Source organism: Ipomoea nil, unplaced genomic scaffold, assembly GCF_001879475.1.
Source record: "Ipomoea nil cultivar Tokyo-kokei standard unplaced genomic scaffold, Asagao_1.1 scaffold0688, whole genome shotgun sequence".
Classification (NCBI taxonomy): domain Eukaryota; kingdom Viridiplantae; phylum Streptophyta; class Magnoliopsida; order Solanales; family Convolvulaceae; genus Ipomoea; species Ipomoea nil.
In genome coordinates, this window is record NW_017617116.1 from 6,988,516 (window position 1) to 7,005,951 (window position 17,436).

At 35.7% G+C, this 17,436-nt stretch overlaps 2 protein-coding genes across 5 annotated transcripts; one reads left to right on the forward strand and one right to left on the reverse strand.

Moving 5' to 3' along the window:
- Window positions 1–1,460: 1,460 nt before the first annotated feature.
- LOC109175651 (protein EIN4-like) lies at window positions 1,461–5,703 on the forward strand. Of its 3 annotated transcripts, none has more exons than XM_019324960.1 (3): window positions 1,461–2,016; window positions 2,448–4,334; window positions 4,701–5,703. In XM_019324960.1, exons 2-3 carry the CDS (start codon window positions 2,586–2,588, stop codon window positions 5,247–5,249), a joined length of 2,298 nt encoding a protein of 765 aa, XP_019180505.1. In that variant the 5' UTR covers window positions 1,461–2,016; window positions 2,448–2,585; the 3' UTR covers window positions 5,250–5,703. The 3 variants fall into 3 exon arrangements, with proteins under 3 accessions (XP_019180505.1, XP_019180506.1, XP_019180508.1); XM_019324961.1 differs by having other exon boundaries at window positions 2,463–4,334; XM_019324963.1 differs by having other exon boundaries at window positions 2,477–4,334.
- A 4,577-nt stretch (window positions 5,704–10,280) lies between these two features.
- Window positions 10,281–13,490, reverse strand: LOC109175656 (AT-hook motif nuclear-localized protein 20-like). 2 transcript variants are annotated; one of them, XR_002053300.1, is made up of 3 exons: window positions 13,392–13,490; window positions 11,934–12,916; window positions 10,281–10,574 (listed from the first exon to the last, which is right to left on the reverse strand). XR_002053300.1 is itself a non-coding variant. In XM_019324971.1 (2 exons), the coding sequence occupies exon 2, from the start codon at window positions 12,834–12,836 to the stop codon at window positions 11,985–11,987; it is 852 nt and encodes a 283-aa protein (XP_019180516.1). In that variant the 5' UTR covers window positions 12,837–12,916; window positions 13,392–13,490; the 3' UTR covers window positions 11,757–11,984. The 2 variants fall into 2 exon arrangements, 1 of the variants encoding a protein (XP_019180516.1); XM_019324971.1 differs by lacking the exon at window positions 10,281–10,574 and having other exon boundaries at window positions 11,757–12,916.
- Between the last annotated feature and the right edge of the window lie 3,946 nt (window positions 13,491–17,436).

Sequence of the window (17,436 nt, forward strand, 5' to 3'; positions counted from 1 at the left end):
TCCACTTACTTAATCTTTTTTTTTTTTTTTTTTTTTTTTTTTTTTTTTTTTTTTTTTTTGTATTACTAATCTAGTAAAGACCAATAAATTAAGATTACATATTCTAGACAAATTTTGATAAGGGAATTGATATATACTATAATAGATACTTCGTATTAAATAACGAATAACAGCCATATATAACTTTACATTACCAATATATTTTTATTTCAAATACAATCGTGATGTTATAAAGTCCTTTAATATTGAGGCTAGATCACACCCCACTCAAACATGTTAACCCAAACATTAATTAAAATCCAAATATTCTTTAAATTAAATGCAAAATAAGAAAAAGGGAAAATGACATTTTTTCCCCCTGAGTTATATACCTATAGCATTTTTTCCCCTGAATTATTGAAGTGGCTGTTTTTCTCCCTGAAATGTTAAATGGACATATTTACCCTTAAAATAAATGTTTCATTTATTTTTTTTTCTCCAACAAATTATGACCATAATTTGGTTCAAACCAAACAAACACTATAGCAACCAAACTGAAATATTCCAATTACAATTTAGAATTGAAACCCAATATTTAGAGTTTATTAAAATCGTGAACCGGAACGAACGGTTCATGTTCCGAACTGAAAAAATAAAATACATTTATTGTTGAATTTAGACTATTTTAAAATAAAAAATAAAATTTTAAAATAAAGACGGTTTAAAATCGCGAACCGGATCCGGAACCGCCGGTTCACGGTTCAAGATTCAATTTTTTTGATACATAATTTTAATAAATTGACATCTAAATATTGGGTTCTAGATCTGAATCATAACCGAAAACTTTTAATTCGATTGCTTTAGTGTCTGGTTCAGTTCAAACCGAACCGTGGTCATCCCTACGTATACGCAATAATTTGTTGGAGAAGTAAAATAAATAAAATGTTTACTTTAAGGGTAGAAATGTCAATTTAATATATCAGGGGGAAAAAACACCACTTTTTAAATAATTGAGAGGACTAATGTGCTTACCTAAATAATTGAGAGAAGAAAAGTGCTATAAGTATATAACTCAGGGGAAAAAAGTGTCATTTTCCCTAAGAAAAATACATTTACATGTGATAATTATACATACACCACACCTAAGAAGAATTCCAGCTCAACAGGAGTCCTTTTGCCACCCTAACCACGTGTGCAGCACGCGCCGCCGCTGAGCTTGCTATATTGGTAATGGCCACGTTGGCTAATATCTCCTCCATACCAACACGCCAAACTTCTTGTTATAGAGAGAGAGAGAGGGAGAGAGAGAGAGAGTAAATTAATTACTAATAAATAAATTGAATCACATTTTATTGGGAGGCTGAATAGGACGTTTTTAAGCAAAAGTGCGTCTAAGTTCTCTTCATGTAAGCATGTGGGACCCACCTATTCTCTCCCCCTAGATTTTCTCTCTCCCTCCCCTCTTCTTCCCCTTCCTTCTTTGCTTCCTTTTATCTCTGTCTCTCTCTCTCTCTATATATATGTATATATATATATATATACACACTAGTATAACATAGTACAGTATTTATTTACATAACATAAGAGCTTAGGTAAAATCTTGGAGAATGACATAAACAAAACATTGAATCTAGTATTCATGTGTACTAAATATAATATTTATGTGTATTTATGGTTGGGTGTATGGGAACTGCAGCTTTGATGGGTAGGGAGTGAATAAAACCCCCCCATTTTTGGCCTGCTCTGCTAAGCTCGCCACGCTTTGGAGTGCAGAAACTGGGTGCTAATGTGGTACCCGGTTTGTGTACGGCTGGATCTTTGAAGATTCTCCTCCGGTGGCGGCGGTGGTGCTGGGGGAAAACGGCGGTTTCTCTTGTCGTTTTGAGAGAGCAATGCGAGGGGGAGAAGTATGAAATATGTGTATGCATTTATATATGTGTGTGGATGTTGTGGGGGTGAAAGATGAGATCTGAGGAGTGGATGTTCTTGGGGTTTGTTCTGCTCTTCCAATTTCAAGTGGGGATGTGAGAATTTCAGGTAAAAATTCAATCTTTATTCTACATTGTTATGATTTTGTTGTTGTTCTCACTGGGAAATTGCATAAAGATCTTGTTTTTTCTTAACTAGGTTTTGGTTCTGATTTTGGGGTTCTGTTTTTCTAATTCATGATTAAGGTTAGGGAGATGGGTTGTCATCATAGGTTGTTTGTTGGATGCCATTCACATTTGTATTATTATATAATTAGTTTAATTAGGGATGCTCAAAATTGATCTTCTGTGTTCATGGGTAGTTGATGATTCAATTATCAGATTCTTTGGTGGTGAAGATGTTTGATTTCTTGCATAGTTGCATATCTTAACCTTTGGTGTTTGTGTATAAGTGCAGTTACATAGTTTCATAGTTTCATAGTCATTAAACATTTTAATGTTTTTGTTTGTTTGTTTTGTCTGTGTGAATGAAATCTTTAGTGAATTGAGTGTTAGAAAGGTGTTGTTAGATTGACAGGAGGGAGGATGTATGAACTATGAAGTTTTTCGTCGAGATTGATTCGGGTGGCACTGGTGAGTTCCAAGAAATGGATTAAGGAATGTAGGATATAAGGTACGATGTTGAGGATGTCGGTGTTGAAGCTGTTGGTTTTGTCGGTCCACATTGCGGTAGCAGCTGCGGATAATGGGTTTGCTCGGTGTAATTGTGAGTACGAGGGGTTTTGGAGCATTGAGAACATTTTGGAGTGCCAAAAAGTTAGCGACTTTTTGATTGCGGTGGCCTATTTTTCCATCCCGATTGAGCTCATTTACTTCATCAGCTGCTCGAATGTCCCGTTCAAATTGGTGCTGTTTGAGTTTATTGCGTTCATTGTGCTTTGCGGGATGACCCATCTGCTCAACGGGTGGACTTATTACGGCCAACACTCGTTTCAGCTTATGCTTGCTCTTACGGTTTTCAAAGTTTTAACTGCCATGGTCTCGTTTGCTACTGCCATAACCCTTATGAGCCTCATCCCGTTGCTGCTGAAGGTGAAGGTGCGAGAGCTTATGCTGAAGAAGAAGGCGTGGGATCTTGGTCGGGAAGTTGGGATAATCAAGAAGCAGAGAGAAGCGGGGTGGCATGTCCGGATGCTCACCCAAGAAATCCGCAAGTCACTCGATCGAGACACGATACTCGATACGACTCTGAGCGAGCTTTCGAAGACGTTGGATTTACATAACTGCGCTATTTGGATGCCGAATCAGGGCAGAACGGTAATGAACCTGACTCACGAGGTGCGGGAGAGGAACTTTCCCGATGTGGATGACTTCTCGATCCCAATCCTCGACACCGATGTTCAAGAAATTAAGTGCAGCGATGAAGTGAAGCTACTCGAGCCTTCGTCGCCTCTCGCTGCCGCGAGTAGTGGAAGGAGTAGCGAGCCGGGATGTGTGGCGGCGATAAGGATGCCGATGCTGAGGGTTGCTAATTTTAAAGGCGGAACGCCCGAGCTCGTCCCTGCTTGTTATGCTATTCTCGTTTTAGTCCTCCCGTCTGGACAGGGCCGATCTTGGGGCAACCAGGAGATTGAGATAGTAAAGGTCGTTGCCAATCAGGTCACCGTGGCTATATCCCACGCTGCCGTGCTCGAGGAGTCTCAGCATATGAGGGACAAATTAGCCGAGCAAAACCGAGAACTGCAGCAAGCGCAGCAGGGTGCACTGAGGGCCAATCAAGCGAGAAACGCGTTTCAAACGGTCATGAGCAACGGGATGAGAAGGCCCATGCACTCGATCTTCGGTCTTCTCTCGATCTTGCAGGACGAGAACTTGAACAGCGAGCAGCATCTTCTTATAAACGCGATGGTGAAAACCAGCAACGTTATCTCGAACCTAATAACCGATGTGATGGATTGCTCCACAAAAGACAACCGGAAATTCCCACTCGAGACGAGGTCCTTCGAGCTACACTCTATGATCAAAGAGGCGGTCTGTGTTGCCAAGTGCATCTGTGCTTACAAGGGTTACGAATTCTCTGTCGAAGTCGACAAATCCCTGCCTAATCACGTTATGGGAGACGAAAGACGAGCTTTCCAGGTTATTCTGCATGTAGTCGGGAATCTCTTGAAGAACAGTAATGGGGGGTGCCTTAAATTTCATGTAGTGCCCGAAAGGTCTAGTCAGGGAGGAAACGATTTAGGTTGGAGAAGTTGGCGATCAAACTCGTCCCGGGAGAATGTCTTTGTCAGATTTGAAATTGGGATACACGGAAACAATTCTCAACCCGAACACACAACATCCAAAGCCGTGAATTTTAATCAAAAATATTCCGGAAAGGATTTCGAGGGAAGCTTGAGCTTCAGCGTCTGCAAAAAGCTAGTCCAGGTATCTTTCCCGTTATAACAATACTCTCGTACTGCTGTACTAATTGTTGAGCATATAATATATATAAACATAAATGTGCAATCCAACTTTCAGTTTAGGCTTTTAGTTGAGATGGTGTCGAGGTTGAAAAAATCTCTAGGCACCCTCTAGGTGCCTGGGGACTGCCTAGGGCACCTAGAGCCGGGGCGCCTGGGGACTGCCTAGGGCACCTAGAGCCGACCGCCTAGCGCCTAGGCGCCGATTAATCGGCGCCTAGGTGCGATCTTTGCAACACGGGATGGAGCACATGCTTCAATTCTAATCATTGCAAGACCCTTTCGTTTTTAATTAACTGCCATCGTTTTAACTGTATTTATGCGTGTGCAGTTAATGCAAGGAGACATCTGGGTATCCCCGAATCCGATGGGTTTCGATCAACAAGTCATGGCTGTTGTCCTGGGATTTCAACTCCGACCCTCGGTCGTCATAGGCATATCGGAATACGGCGATTCTTCCAACCGGACGCATTCCGACTCTCTTTTCCGTGGGCTCAATGTTCTGTTAGCCGACTACGATGACGTGAATAGAGCAGTAACCCGCCGCATGCTAGAGAAACTCGGATGCATCGTTTCTTCGGTTTCATCTGGATATGAGTGCTTAGGCTGTCTCGGCACCACAATATCCTCGTTCCAAATCGTGCTTTTGGATCTTCACCTACCCGATCTGGACGGGTTTGAAGTCACGATGAGAATCCGAAAGTTCAAAAGCCGTAACTGGCCACTGATCGTTGCTCTAACATCAAACAACGATGCGGGCATCCGTGGAAGATGCTTTCAGGTTGGGATGAATGGCGTCATCTGTAAACCGCTATTCTTGCAGGGAATTGCAGACGAGCTTCAGAAAGTTATGTTAATGGCGAGCCGAACCATATCATGAAGAGGACACTCCACAACCATTGATCATATGATAAGGCAAGGGAATGAAAATCAAATTAAAGACAAACCACCGTTACGTTGCAGATGAAATCTGTTGAATTATCGCTCCCTCGATAACAATGAAGAATACAGTTGCACAGATCACGCAAACTCCATCAAGTCGGTATAGAAAGTCACTTCTTTATCTTGTCATCCCTATATTCAGTTCTCGGATCTTTATCTAAACTTACATATTTACTCCGAGTTGACATCTAACTAGCAAAGTTTCTTATAAAATACTAGTTTGTGCTCCAGCAAAATCGATAGGAAGTAGCAGTGACATTCAATTATTCTACAGAATATTCAATTAGAAAGTAGTAGTAAGCAGAAACTGTACTGTTTTGTCATAAAAGCAACCTCGATTAATCTGGGACAATGGTTTTGAGCCATGAATTCAGTTGAATATGTTGCTTTAATGTCTCTGTAAATCTGGGTGGTTGAGTAGTCTAGTTCTGATGAATCTTCATCCTCCAATATGAATATTGATGAATCCATATCTGGTGCAGTGGTACTTCTGGATTTGGTTGTTGAATCTGGGTGGTTGAATGAATTTTACCCTTGTTTTGTCTGACTATATTCTAGATCCCATGAATTAGCCTTTTATTTCGTTGTCATTGAAAATAAGATTAAATCCCTGTTCGGTAAAATAGTTAGCCTATCAATCAATTTGATCACTATTAGTTGTTTGCTTGGTTAAACAATCAATATGAGTGTTTGATTAATTAACTTTTTGTAATAGTTTATTGCTTCAAAATATTAAAATTCAAAAAGCTGTTCAAAGTAACTTTTTGAGAAAGTCATTCTGTATGTAATCAGCTAATTGCTAATTTACCAAACATTTTTTTACAGTTAGTTAATATTCTCAACTAGTTAATCTTATTAACCCAATCAAATAACAACTATAAGCTAACAGCTATTTACTCGACATTCTCTAAATGTTGATTGGTTGATCACAAAGTCTTAGTTTGTGTTTATCAAGACACAAACTTGATGCAGCATGATTGATGGTTTCTTGAAATAAGTTAAGGATGAGGTATTGAGGTGTACTCCACGACAAAAATAGGTTGCTTAGAATTTTCTTATTTCTCATCAAATACTCCGATTAGATTAAGAAAAGACAAGTTGATGAATCCGATGTTTTTACCTGTGGAATGGCCCCACCAATACCATATTCATTTTACCTTCTTTCCAAGCAATGGACCAAAGTAAAACACTCATTTTGGTCTTAAGCCACATTGAGTGATTATATTGATGGAAGTTATGAGACAAAAAGAGGAGTATTTTCTAACTTCAATTTTTTTGTTGCGTAATCCAGAGTTTCCATCTTCAGACACAGTGACTAATTTCTTGACTGAATTGTAGACATTTTTATTAGGTGAGACAGTTGGCTTGAAGATTTAAGACTGCTCTATACCCAAAGTCAAGAATCAAACCTTTGATCTCTTCTTCTTGGTCGTGTTTCGAAGCCAACATTCTTCTTCCCTATTGCTACTTTCTTTGCTGCTTCTTTGGGAAACATTCTTATTACTGTGCCAAATGCCCAAATGCAACCTTAGCTCAACACTGATGGCGGTGTTCTAGAACTCTATCATCGTACGTAAGTACAAGCTAAGGATATTTTGGAAGAAATAAGATGATGAGATATGAATACAGGAATGAAGTGTGGTGGGAAATGCAGTAACTAATCCCATTATTGCATGACAGGATTTTATTGGGATCACATAAGGCCATGAACACATGAAATTGTTAACTATATTTAAAGGAAGTTTACATCATCACATCAATCAACTTATTGGTTTCATTATCTTGATAAAGAATCCACTAAGAGCATCCCCAACAACACCAATTTTTTGTCAAATTTTTTTCTTGCCAAGAGGGAGGGAAGGGAAGAGAGAGGAAGAGAAAGGGGAAAAGTTAAACTGTTTACACGCCCACTAGGCGCTGCTGCGTGAAATACGTACAAAAAGTTGAATCTCCAACACTTGACAGAGCATTTAATTAGGACGGTGACTCATGACTCAGTAGACTGAGCATTTGAGACGATGACTCAATAGTTCAGTAGACAGGACCAAATGCCGGTGTGTATAAGGGATCTATCAACTTTGGACATAATTCATACTGTTGGTTTGAACCTTGGTTACTGTTTACTGAACCAGTGAGCTAAACTCGGACCCTGACAGTAATTGTAGGATTCTGAAATAGCAAATGGAAGACATCATTCAATTTGGCAATAGTATAATATCAGTTTAAAGTTTTAGTTGAAAAGAGGCATATTATTTTGCTGCAAAGTGGAAGTGGTGGAGCGTCTATGCACTTTGAAAGAAAAGCAATAATTAATTTTGTTTTTACTGGCCTTAGCTTTTCCATGGAGGGGATGATTAGTTTAATTAGCAGGGAAAAAAAAATAATTAAAGTTAGCAATTATTGAACTTAACAGGGTCCCATTACATTAATTATACGTTCATATTATAAAATTATAATTAGGCATATTCTAATAAGGTTTTTAATCAGGTTAATCCAGAGATAATACGTCAGTTCATGTGAAGAGGGTCCTTCATGTTCCCTGCCGACTTTATTTAATTAGAATTCTTCTTTTAAAAGAACAAACAAAAATTAAGTTAATTAGGATGCTTTGAGTGTGTATAAAATATAGTATTGTCCCATGCATACAGCTCAACTGGTTAATCAATTCAAAATAAGTTTATAAGTTTTGTTTTAGTAATCGCCGCAGGTTCAAATCCTATCAATAACCGTAAGCACATCTCACGATTAGTAAGGGCCTATTGGTCTTCTTCGTTTATATCAGTCAACTATGAACAACTTAGACTGATTTACTTTATTATGATCTTTTGTCGGCTAAGATCACAAGGCGGGATTTACCTATGACACACCTTCGGATAATGTCTATGGGTTTCTCTCATCACCAAAAAAAAAAAAAAAAGAAGTTATAGCTGGTAACGAATGTACAACTTTATTTCTTTATACTTGCGTAACAATTAGGTCATGTTTTGATGACAAGATACTAGATTCGACCATCCAAGCCTCTACCTAACAAATTTTTAAGTCCAATAATCTTATGCAATTAAGCTAAGGGTCACCAAACTTGTATATATTTATCACCCATGTGAGACATCACAATATTGTTGTTTCCTAAAATGGAATGATATCTTGCTTGGTTAAAGATATCCTAATTATAGAAATATAAATGTTTTATCAAAATTTTATAATGGTTGTTTAATTTGTATTATAAGTTTTTAATTAAATATATTATTAATTAAGTCTCACCATTCCTATAAGCTAGGGACAACCTTTAATTGGTCAGTGGTAATGCCACCCAGATTTCCCAGGTTAGGAAAATTAGACATTATCTTTGTGATAGTTGTGTTAATATATTTTATTTTTAATTAATTTAAAGATCTCTTTTCAAGTTTAAATAAACAAATTAAAGTTATTTCCCTGCTCGAATGGGAAAAGGAATAGAAGTACAAAACCATACTCATTTTCCATGTTTTCAAATTGATTAAAGAAGAAAAAATAATAACAATAAAAAGTATTGATTAAAGAAGATCGAAATAACATATATAAATTTGTATAATAGCTCGCAAACCACACAAAGAAGTAAATCGCACTAAGAAGATCATGTGTGACAAACTCAATTAAGATAAGGTTGACAATGATTAAACTCGTGACATTCTATTACGAAAATCATGTTTCACCCACTCGATCACTCTTTTTGGCGGGGCAACTTTTGGCAAGGTTTTAATTGAGTTGATTGAAGGCTCTTCATAGGTTTGATTTCTATCATAATTAAATGTGGGTGAAATTTCAATTTTGACACATTATTTGTAAGTTGTTCTTTTTTTTTTTTTTTAATAAAATATTTGTAAGCTATTCAATCTCAATGATTTAATAGTTATTTGTGAGTAATTGGTAATCATGAAAATTAAAATAACGATGTCAAGATTAAGTATTTACCACTCCACCAAAAACTATAGATAGTAAATTGTAAAAACACACCTTTATTTTTTTATACTTGTATAACAGTCAGCACCACGTTTTAATAGCAAAATGCTAGACTCGATCCTAAGTTGACGCGCAACAAACGTTTAAAATTAAATGAGTAAATAACATTAAATTATGGTATATGTCCTCCATTTTTCTTGATAAAGTTAATAACTTGGACCACAAACACCTTTACTATTTTTAAGTTACAATACCAAATCGTCACATATAATATTATAGAAACCATTATCATAGGTTAATAAGGTTATATTATAATAATGGTTATATCATAGGTTAAGTCCAAAGCTACAAGAACAATATCATAGGTTATATAATATATGGGGCCGGGGTTGTCATTGCTAGTAGTTTTAGCTATTAACTTATTCCTTTTTTTTTTCTTTTTTAATATCCCTAAAGACCTTGTAGTTGTGAGTCTTATGATGTAAGTTAATTAATGATACAAAATCACAAGTTTGATTTTCAACTCTTTAAATTATATAATTATATATATATATATATATATATATATATATATATATATATATATATATATATATATATATATATATATATATTTGCCTGTAAAGACAAATTAACAATTTAATTGGTTGATTCGATCAAGTGAACATACAAAGACAAATTAGAGTTCACAACAAAATAATTGAGCTAAATAGAAAATAAAATATTAAAACGTCAATCCAATAATCGGATAATGATTGAAGTTACTAATTAATTTTATTCTTCCCAAACTAATTAATTTTATAAATTGATTTATAGTTGTCCAATGAACTAATTGTAAGTATATCTAATAAACAAGATGGATGTGTCCTCTATTACACAAGAATGGAGTTTACCCAATATACATCTTTAAGTATTTATCGTGATCGTCATAAAAAAATGATGGATATATTTTAATCCTAATCTAAAAATAACTAATTTTATGTTTCAGTAACAAGATGATAAACTTAGTCCTTCAGACCTCTGCACAACATTAACATTACAAATTATTTTACTCATTAACATTAAGGTGTTACATCATGTTCAACTAAATAAAAAACAAAGTGATATTGCATATATACATATAGAAGCTATTAGTAAATCTTCACAAGATTTTGTGTCTAGTTGACCACCATGAAACGAAGCAGAAAATTAATTAAATATATCAATCTTTCATCACCAACATAATCACTAATACACCAGGCCACCACTAATACATGTTTATTTCAATGGTTTAATTTCCAGGTGATTCAAATCCTTTATTAAAATCTCCATGTCAACAATAAACCTGCATCATCAAATCACCAAAACCATGCAATTTCTAAGTCAAAATTCGTGTCCGGAAGTATTATATTCTATATATAATATCCGAAAGAAGAAACAAAATGAGTCGAATAATACTAATATCATGATGACCTGACCTGTTATCACGTCAAAAAATATAAAATAAAATAAAAGTAACTCTAATATAACTCATACAAATCTATAGTATCTTCAAGACTCCAACTAACATGTCACTTAGAGCTCTCTAATGGAGTAGTAATTAATAATAAGACACTTGTTCAGATCATAAGGGTGGTTCTAGGTTCTTTCAACCCCACTTAGTTCTGGCAGACAAGCTTAAATATTTTGCATTATTGTGATAGATGGCCCAGATGGGGCTACAATACACATATATACAACACTATCAATAAATACAATAATAAGAAAATAAGAGATGTCTTTAAGGGTTGATTGAATGAGTAGAGTATGACTTTCGTAGCTAAAGGTACGTCATATGAAAGCAGTGTATTCAATGAATTGAATAAAACAATCAAAGTATATTGGCCTCTTATATAGAGGCTACAACCAAAGTAAGACAGAAACAATTACAACAACCTGAAATTGGATAGAACTGCCACAAAGGACCTATTCTTTCACACGTCACAAGTCTTCCTAGTGCGGTGTGAAGTTTTGATCAAAGTATAAAGAAAAGAAAAGAAAAAAAAAACACAAGAAACAATAGAGATGGTTTTCATTTTTATATAATAACATAAAGACACATTTTAATTATATTAGAAGATGATGATAATGGGAGAAGATTAACAAAGTGTGAGTCTATATATATATATATATATATATATATATATATATATATATATATATATATATGTGTGTGTGTGTGTGTGTGTGTGTGTGTGTGTGTATGTATGTATATGTATACTATGATAAGATTTAAGGAATAATTTAGGAAATAAAGGATGTTTTAGTTTATTGCAAAGTGCAAACACAATGGTAGCAATCAAGAGGTAATTTACAACACATCATAAGCCTACACTCTCTCTTCTTTCCCTCCATCCCATATATATAAACTACAACATTCCACTCCATCCTTCTAATGTAACCCCAATCAAATTGGTCGATTGATTTATAGACCACAAGATTACAAGTTCAACACCTAGCGAGAGCGACCTATTAATCTTAATCTTTCTAATTTAAACCAAATGCAGAACTTATTCCGTACAGCACAATTTCGGATAATAGCTGCAGGTTTCCCTTGTAACTCAAACAAATTAAATAAACTACAACATTCCATTTTCATACACATAGCTAGATAGAGATGTATCTATAACCTAGGTAGAAAATCAAACACTTAGGATAATGTTACCTTGTTGTCTTCTCTTCATGGTGCTAAAGTTCTCCTTGATTCTTGATGGTCTTAGAAATTGGAGAGCCGAGGATGTTGCCAAGCATAGGGATCATGAGGACTCAATTGCCCTCCATTAGGAAACAGATTTGGTGTAAGATTGTATAGAGGTAGGGAAGAGGAAGGTTCCGGCAGGCCGTGGTGTTCCGCTCCGGCAAGCGGCGGAGGGGACTCATCAATAGGGAGTTGAGCGGCGGAGCCACCTCTGGAGTCCGGCAGGTCGTCGTCTTCAAGAATTGGCAATCTTTCATAAGTGGCGTTAGCGAAGGTGGCGGCAATGACCATGACGGGTCCGGCGGCCACCAGCGGCCCCACCACGCTCCCTCCGACCACCTGCCCCTGAACGCCGGCTAAGTACACCGTGAGACCGGTGGCCCCCGGCGGGGAAGGCCCGGGGAGGAACGTCCCGGCCAAGGACAGAATCTCGAACCGGCCTTGCAACATGACCGCGCCGGGAGCGGCGGGCTGCCGGAGCGTTACATTAGCGACGGCGCCGTTCCCGCTGAGGACACAAACCCCCCTCTGCCGCCGCCGCGCGAACTGCGCTATGCTCTCCGCCACGTCGGTCCCGCCGGCGATCTCCATCACGTGGCTCCGGAGCCCGTTGGGGGTGTCGCGCGTGACGAAAATCGGCGGCCTCGGCTTGTTCTTCGACCCCGGCGGCCGCCCCCTCGGCCGCTTAGTGCCCACTTCAAGAACCGCCCCCTCTCTACACTCATCTTCTTCTTCATTATTATCATTCTCTCTGCTCTCTTCATTACTATCCCCATTTTTGTTGCTTTCTGTAATCAAGGAGAGCTCTTTGGTGAATAAAGGCGAGCAAATACCCGCCGCCGGCAACCCCACCTGTCCACCCCACCACATCTTCGCCAGACTGAAGATCAGAGAGCAATCCAACTCACAACTCCGATCAAACTTTATAGTCTACAGATTCAAGAGTAAAACTACAGAAAACAAGAAATGGAATAGCTTAGCTCTCTTTTAATGCATTATTATATATATAGACACATATATACATATATAGTAAGGGGTGGGGGTATAAAAGAGATGGAATTAGATGCAGCCGTTGTATTTCATGGAATCAAGTAAAGGGAGAAAGGTTCCGCACCAGTACTCAGTCAGTTTACGAGTGATAGATTTTGAGTAAAGACACAAAATCGAGCTATCGATACTCGATAGTAGTGTGAGAATTACACCTAAATATGGTGGCCTGGTGGGCTTTTTATGCGCCCCAGCATAGATCTCTTAATTTTATGGATGGCTGAATCACTGTAATTTACTCATTCGCTATTGATAAAATCATGCCACAAACTAATAAAGGAAGAGTAAAGCACACACATAGAAGGAAGAGTATAGTAGATATTCCCCAAAAAAAGGAAAGGGGAAAGGACAAATGAAACAATAAACAAAAGAGCATACCAAGAAAAAGTTTGAGGACTTCTATGATTGGTTTGGTTGGGGAGCGCTGAGGTTTGGTTGTTTTTGCTGATTAATAATTCATAACACAACTCATTTGATACAAGTATAATGAGTAGTGTATATATAGATGTAAGTATGTGTGTGTGTATAGTGTATAGATACAGTGTGTGTATTTATATATTTAGGGTTTTGGTGGTGGTGGGGCGTAGTGGAAGCAGCATATATATCGCTGTCTTGTGGATCGAAATATTGAGCGGATGGGGAAAGTCTACGAGAGAGAGAGAGAGTGGATGTACTTAGGTGAATAATGTGTAGTGGGTGCAGGTTAGAAATAGATTAGGTTGTAATCAAGACTAATGCAAAGTGTATAGTGGTGGGATACTATGGTCTGGCCATGTGGGCGGTGGTTCGTGGCCTGGGTCCACCCAACTAATCCCCGTTCGTTTCAAGAAGATCAATCGCTTGTAGAAATTGAATTCGAATTATCTCGAAATATTCTCCCATTAAGAGAGTTCATTTGCCCCTTGAAATTGAAATACTTCACACAGATGAAAACCAAACCTCATATAGTCTCAAACTTAACTAATCAAACAACTAAGATATCCGTGATAATAATAATTAACAAATATGAAAAGTTTTACTACTACTTGTCTTAAATCACATCTTATGTAAGCCGTATTATATTTTCTTAATTAATCAAACTTTTGAAAATAAACAAAATGAATATTACATATTTTTGAAAAATTCTTCAATGCTAAATAATACCGGTACTTTTAATTTTCATAGGGTACAACTATATATATGCTATTTAAGTTATATCATGTACCATTAACACTTATCTCAATACCATGTTGATTGAGATTTAAAAGGAAACACACACACACATACTAATAAAGGATACTTCCAGTGAGAGATGCTTATTCGTCTTTTCGATTTGAGCTAGTCAGTTATAGGCAATTTAAACAGATTATTTTTTGTCTTTTTTTTTTGTGTACTCAGAGTTTCCATCGTCAAACACAGTGATTAATCCCTTCGCTGAATTGTAAGCACCTCTTTTGGGTGGACAGCTGGCCTGGAGATTTAAGGTTGCTCCATACCCAAAGCCAAGGATCAAATTAAACCATTGACCTTTGATTAAAGGTGGATGAGTCCCTTCCACTCAACCACACCCCCTCAGGTTTACTGATTATTTTTTGTGGTTCTTTGTCGGCTAGTGTTGTAAGGTGAACTGGATCCCATATGCACGCATGACAATTAAGAGTTGACCAGTGAGTTAATTGTGCAACTTGCAATTTACCTCTGCAGTAACTCTAAGGGCAAGGTCCTGTGAGCTTAGGATTAGTTGGGTGAAACGGGATCACCTAAGTATAAAATTAACAAAATAATTTTAAAAAAAAATGAAGCCAGTGGATATATATATATATATATATATATATATATATATATATATATATATATATATATATATATATTATAACGCATATATTGCTTATAAAGTAAAAATGCTAAGGGGGTTGAAAAAACGTTTTAAATATGTCTTCACTTAATGCTATTTTTAATTTATTTTTATATTACGGAGTATATATTTAGATTTAGTATAAAAAAAGGAATGAAGTGACGCATTCATTATAAGATTATACTAAATATATTATTAGTAGTTTTTTTTTTTTTTTTGAAAGCCAAAACCACAATGCATTAAACATCTGGAGCAAAGACACACTCGATGTTCATGCATGATCTTTCGCATAATAAAATTCTATGCAATATTTCCATCATAAATCAATCGATATGATATTCGATAATTATATTAAATTTTAATTAATTTAAAATTAAGTTATTTTTAAATTTATACGAGAAATAAAACTCAAATATATGATTTTTTAAATTTACTCAAACAAAAGGCATTTGTAACAAAAGATTATTCCCCCTCCCTTGCCATTAAGTAGTATGATTGAAAAAATCACTAAACACAACCATTGATGTAGCTAGCTTTCCTGGGCATTCCCCTCATCTTTGATTTAAAAAAAAAAAAAAAAAGATTTATCAATCAATTCAAAAAAAAAAAAAAAAAAAAAAAACTTTGGGACAAAATCTAATGGTTTAATATATATCGAAATGTGACATTAGCAGTTAAGCAAGTTTTTTAATAAATAAATAAATAAAATTGTACATTTGTTATCAACAATAACTTTTAATGCAATGTTAAACGGTTGATTTTAACATTTAATATCATAGCAAGTAGTTGAGACTAATGGGTGCAAACTTTGACATATACGTAAGTGTTTGATTCAAACCGATACAATTGATACTCACAATAATAATTAAAGAGAGATTAATGATCTTACATATGCACACACAAAAGATTAAATAAATATTATGTAATATCATTTTACGAGAGATGTATAATATTTTTTACATTTTAATTAAAAATATTAACAATATCATGCAAATTTCATATTTTGTACTACTCCAATCCAACATATGACAGATTGACAGAGATACACAAAGTAATTGATGTTCCGACAGTAGGTAAAGGCAGATTGACCCACTCTTCAAACTGTTAACCTTTTTAGTTTGATTAGATTTTCAAATTGTGCATTTGTCAATTTTTTTTCCTATTTTAGTAATGAGAAAAATTACCGTCACAATAGATAAATTGTACTAAAAATATCATATATATTTAGATATTAGGACCGTCTTTTGAGTTTTTGTAATCCCGTTCTTATAAATAAAATTTATTACTCTCGTTTTAGTAATAAATTTTTTTGAGTATTACTGACTCTGTTACAATATAATATCGGTTTATAACTATTTTTTCAACCTATTGATAATTTTAAAAATTATTTAATCTGAACACTTGTCACATTTTCATTTGCATGATATTTTTTTCAATTTTGGTTAGTTGTGTAAATGCCAAAATCGTTAAATAGAATCTTGAATATTGAATTAGCTGATGTGTCACATGCTATCAAACAGTGCAAAACAACAAATGCATCATTTTCATCAACAAATACTTGACATTTTCTCCAACAAATGTTTCACTAAATCAAGCTTATTATATACTCCGTTGTACAAGCTAAGGTGAGTCCATTGCAGCAAAAGGCCAAATGTTACTTGTACTCAAATTTGTATCATGTAATGTAACTAAGTCAAGTATCGTAACCTTTCATAGTAATTGATTATCGGGAAATTTTGTTAATGTTATTTGTATGCACTTTAGCAAGTTGCGCACTCCCTTCTAACACCTGTCAGACTCACTGCATAGCAGGAGTTCCAAAAGTTATAGCTAATAGCGAAATCGCAACTTTATTTCACTATACTTGCATAGCAGTTAGCGCCACGTTTCGATAGCAGGATACTGCTACACTCTGCTCTCTACGGCTCCGCCCAACATCAATACAAATAACATTATCATTTTCAACCAATAAATAAAAACATACCCCTATAACATTTGTTTAGTAAATGAAAAATCTTACTTAAGACTTGCTTCCAGCAACAAGGTTGGAGTTCGATCATATATTAGACGAGAATAGATTAAATTGATATACCAGCAAAGCCATGAAACATTATGGGTTATTAAAAGAAAAACAAAACAAAAGACATCCCACAAAGTAACTCATTTTTCACACCCAAAAAACAGTACAAGTTAAGGTGGGAGAAGATGTAACATGAAAACATGATTAGAAAGTTGATACAATTATGTGTCACATCTTACTATCATAATCCATGTAGGAAGCCATGACAAACAGAAACAACTCCAAAAATGAGCACTTGAAAGCTACTTCTGCAACCTAATACACACTACACAACCCCCCATCACTTTCAAATCCTCCATTATTGTACCATTAACTAGCTAGCAAATATATTGCCACCCAACAATTTGATTTGCTTTTCAAAGTCTCTTTGTATATAATTTTCAAGAATGACAAAAATAAAATAGGTAAAATACAACCGCCAAAAAAACATGTTTAATTTCTTACCACCGAAAAGTTGTCTAAATCTTTTTTAAAAATTTTAACTTTTCTGACCACCCTGGTTGTGAAAA

Coding starts and splice junctions, on each gene's coding strand:
- LOC109175651 (XM_019324960.1), top strand. CDS start 2,586: ATGTTGAGGATGTCGGTGTTGAAGCTGTTGGTTTTGTCGGTCCACATT. Junction 4,335..4,700: donor TCTGCAAAAAGCTAGTCCAG/GTATCTTTCCCG, acceptor ATGCGTGTGCAG/TTAATGCAAGGAGACATCTG.
- LOC109175656 (XM_019324971.1), bottom strand. CDS start 12,836: ATGTGGTGGGGTGGACAGGTGGGGTTGCCGGCGGCGGGTATTTGCTCG.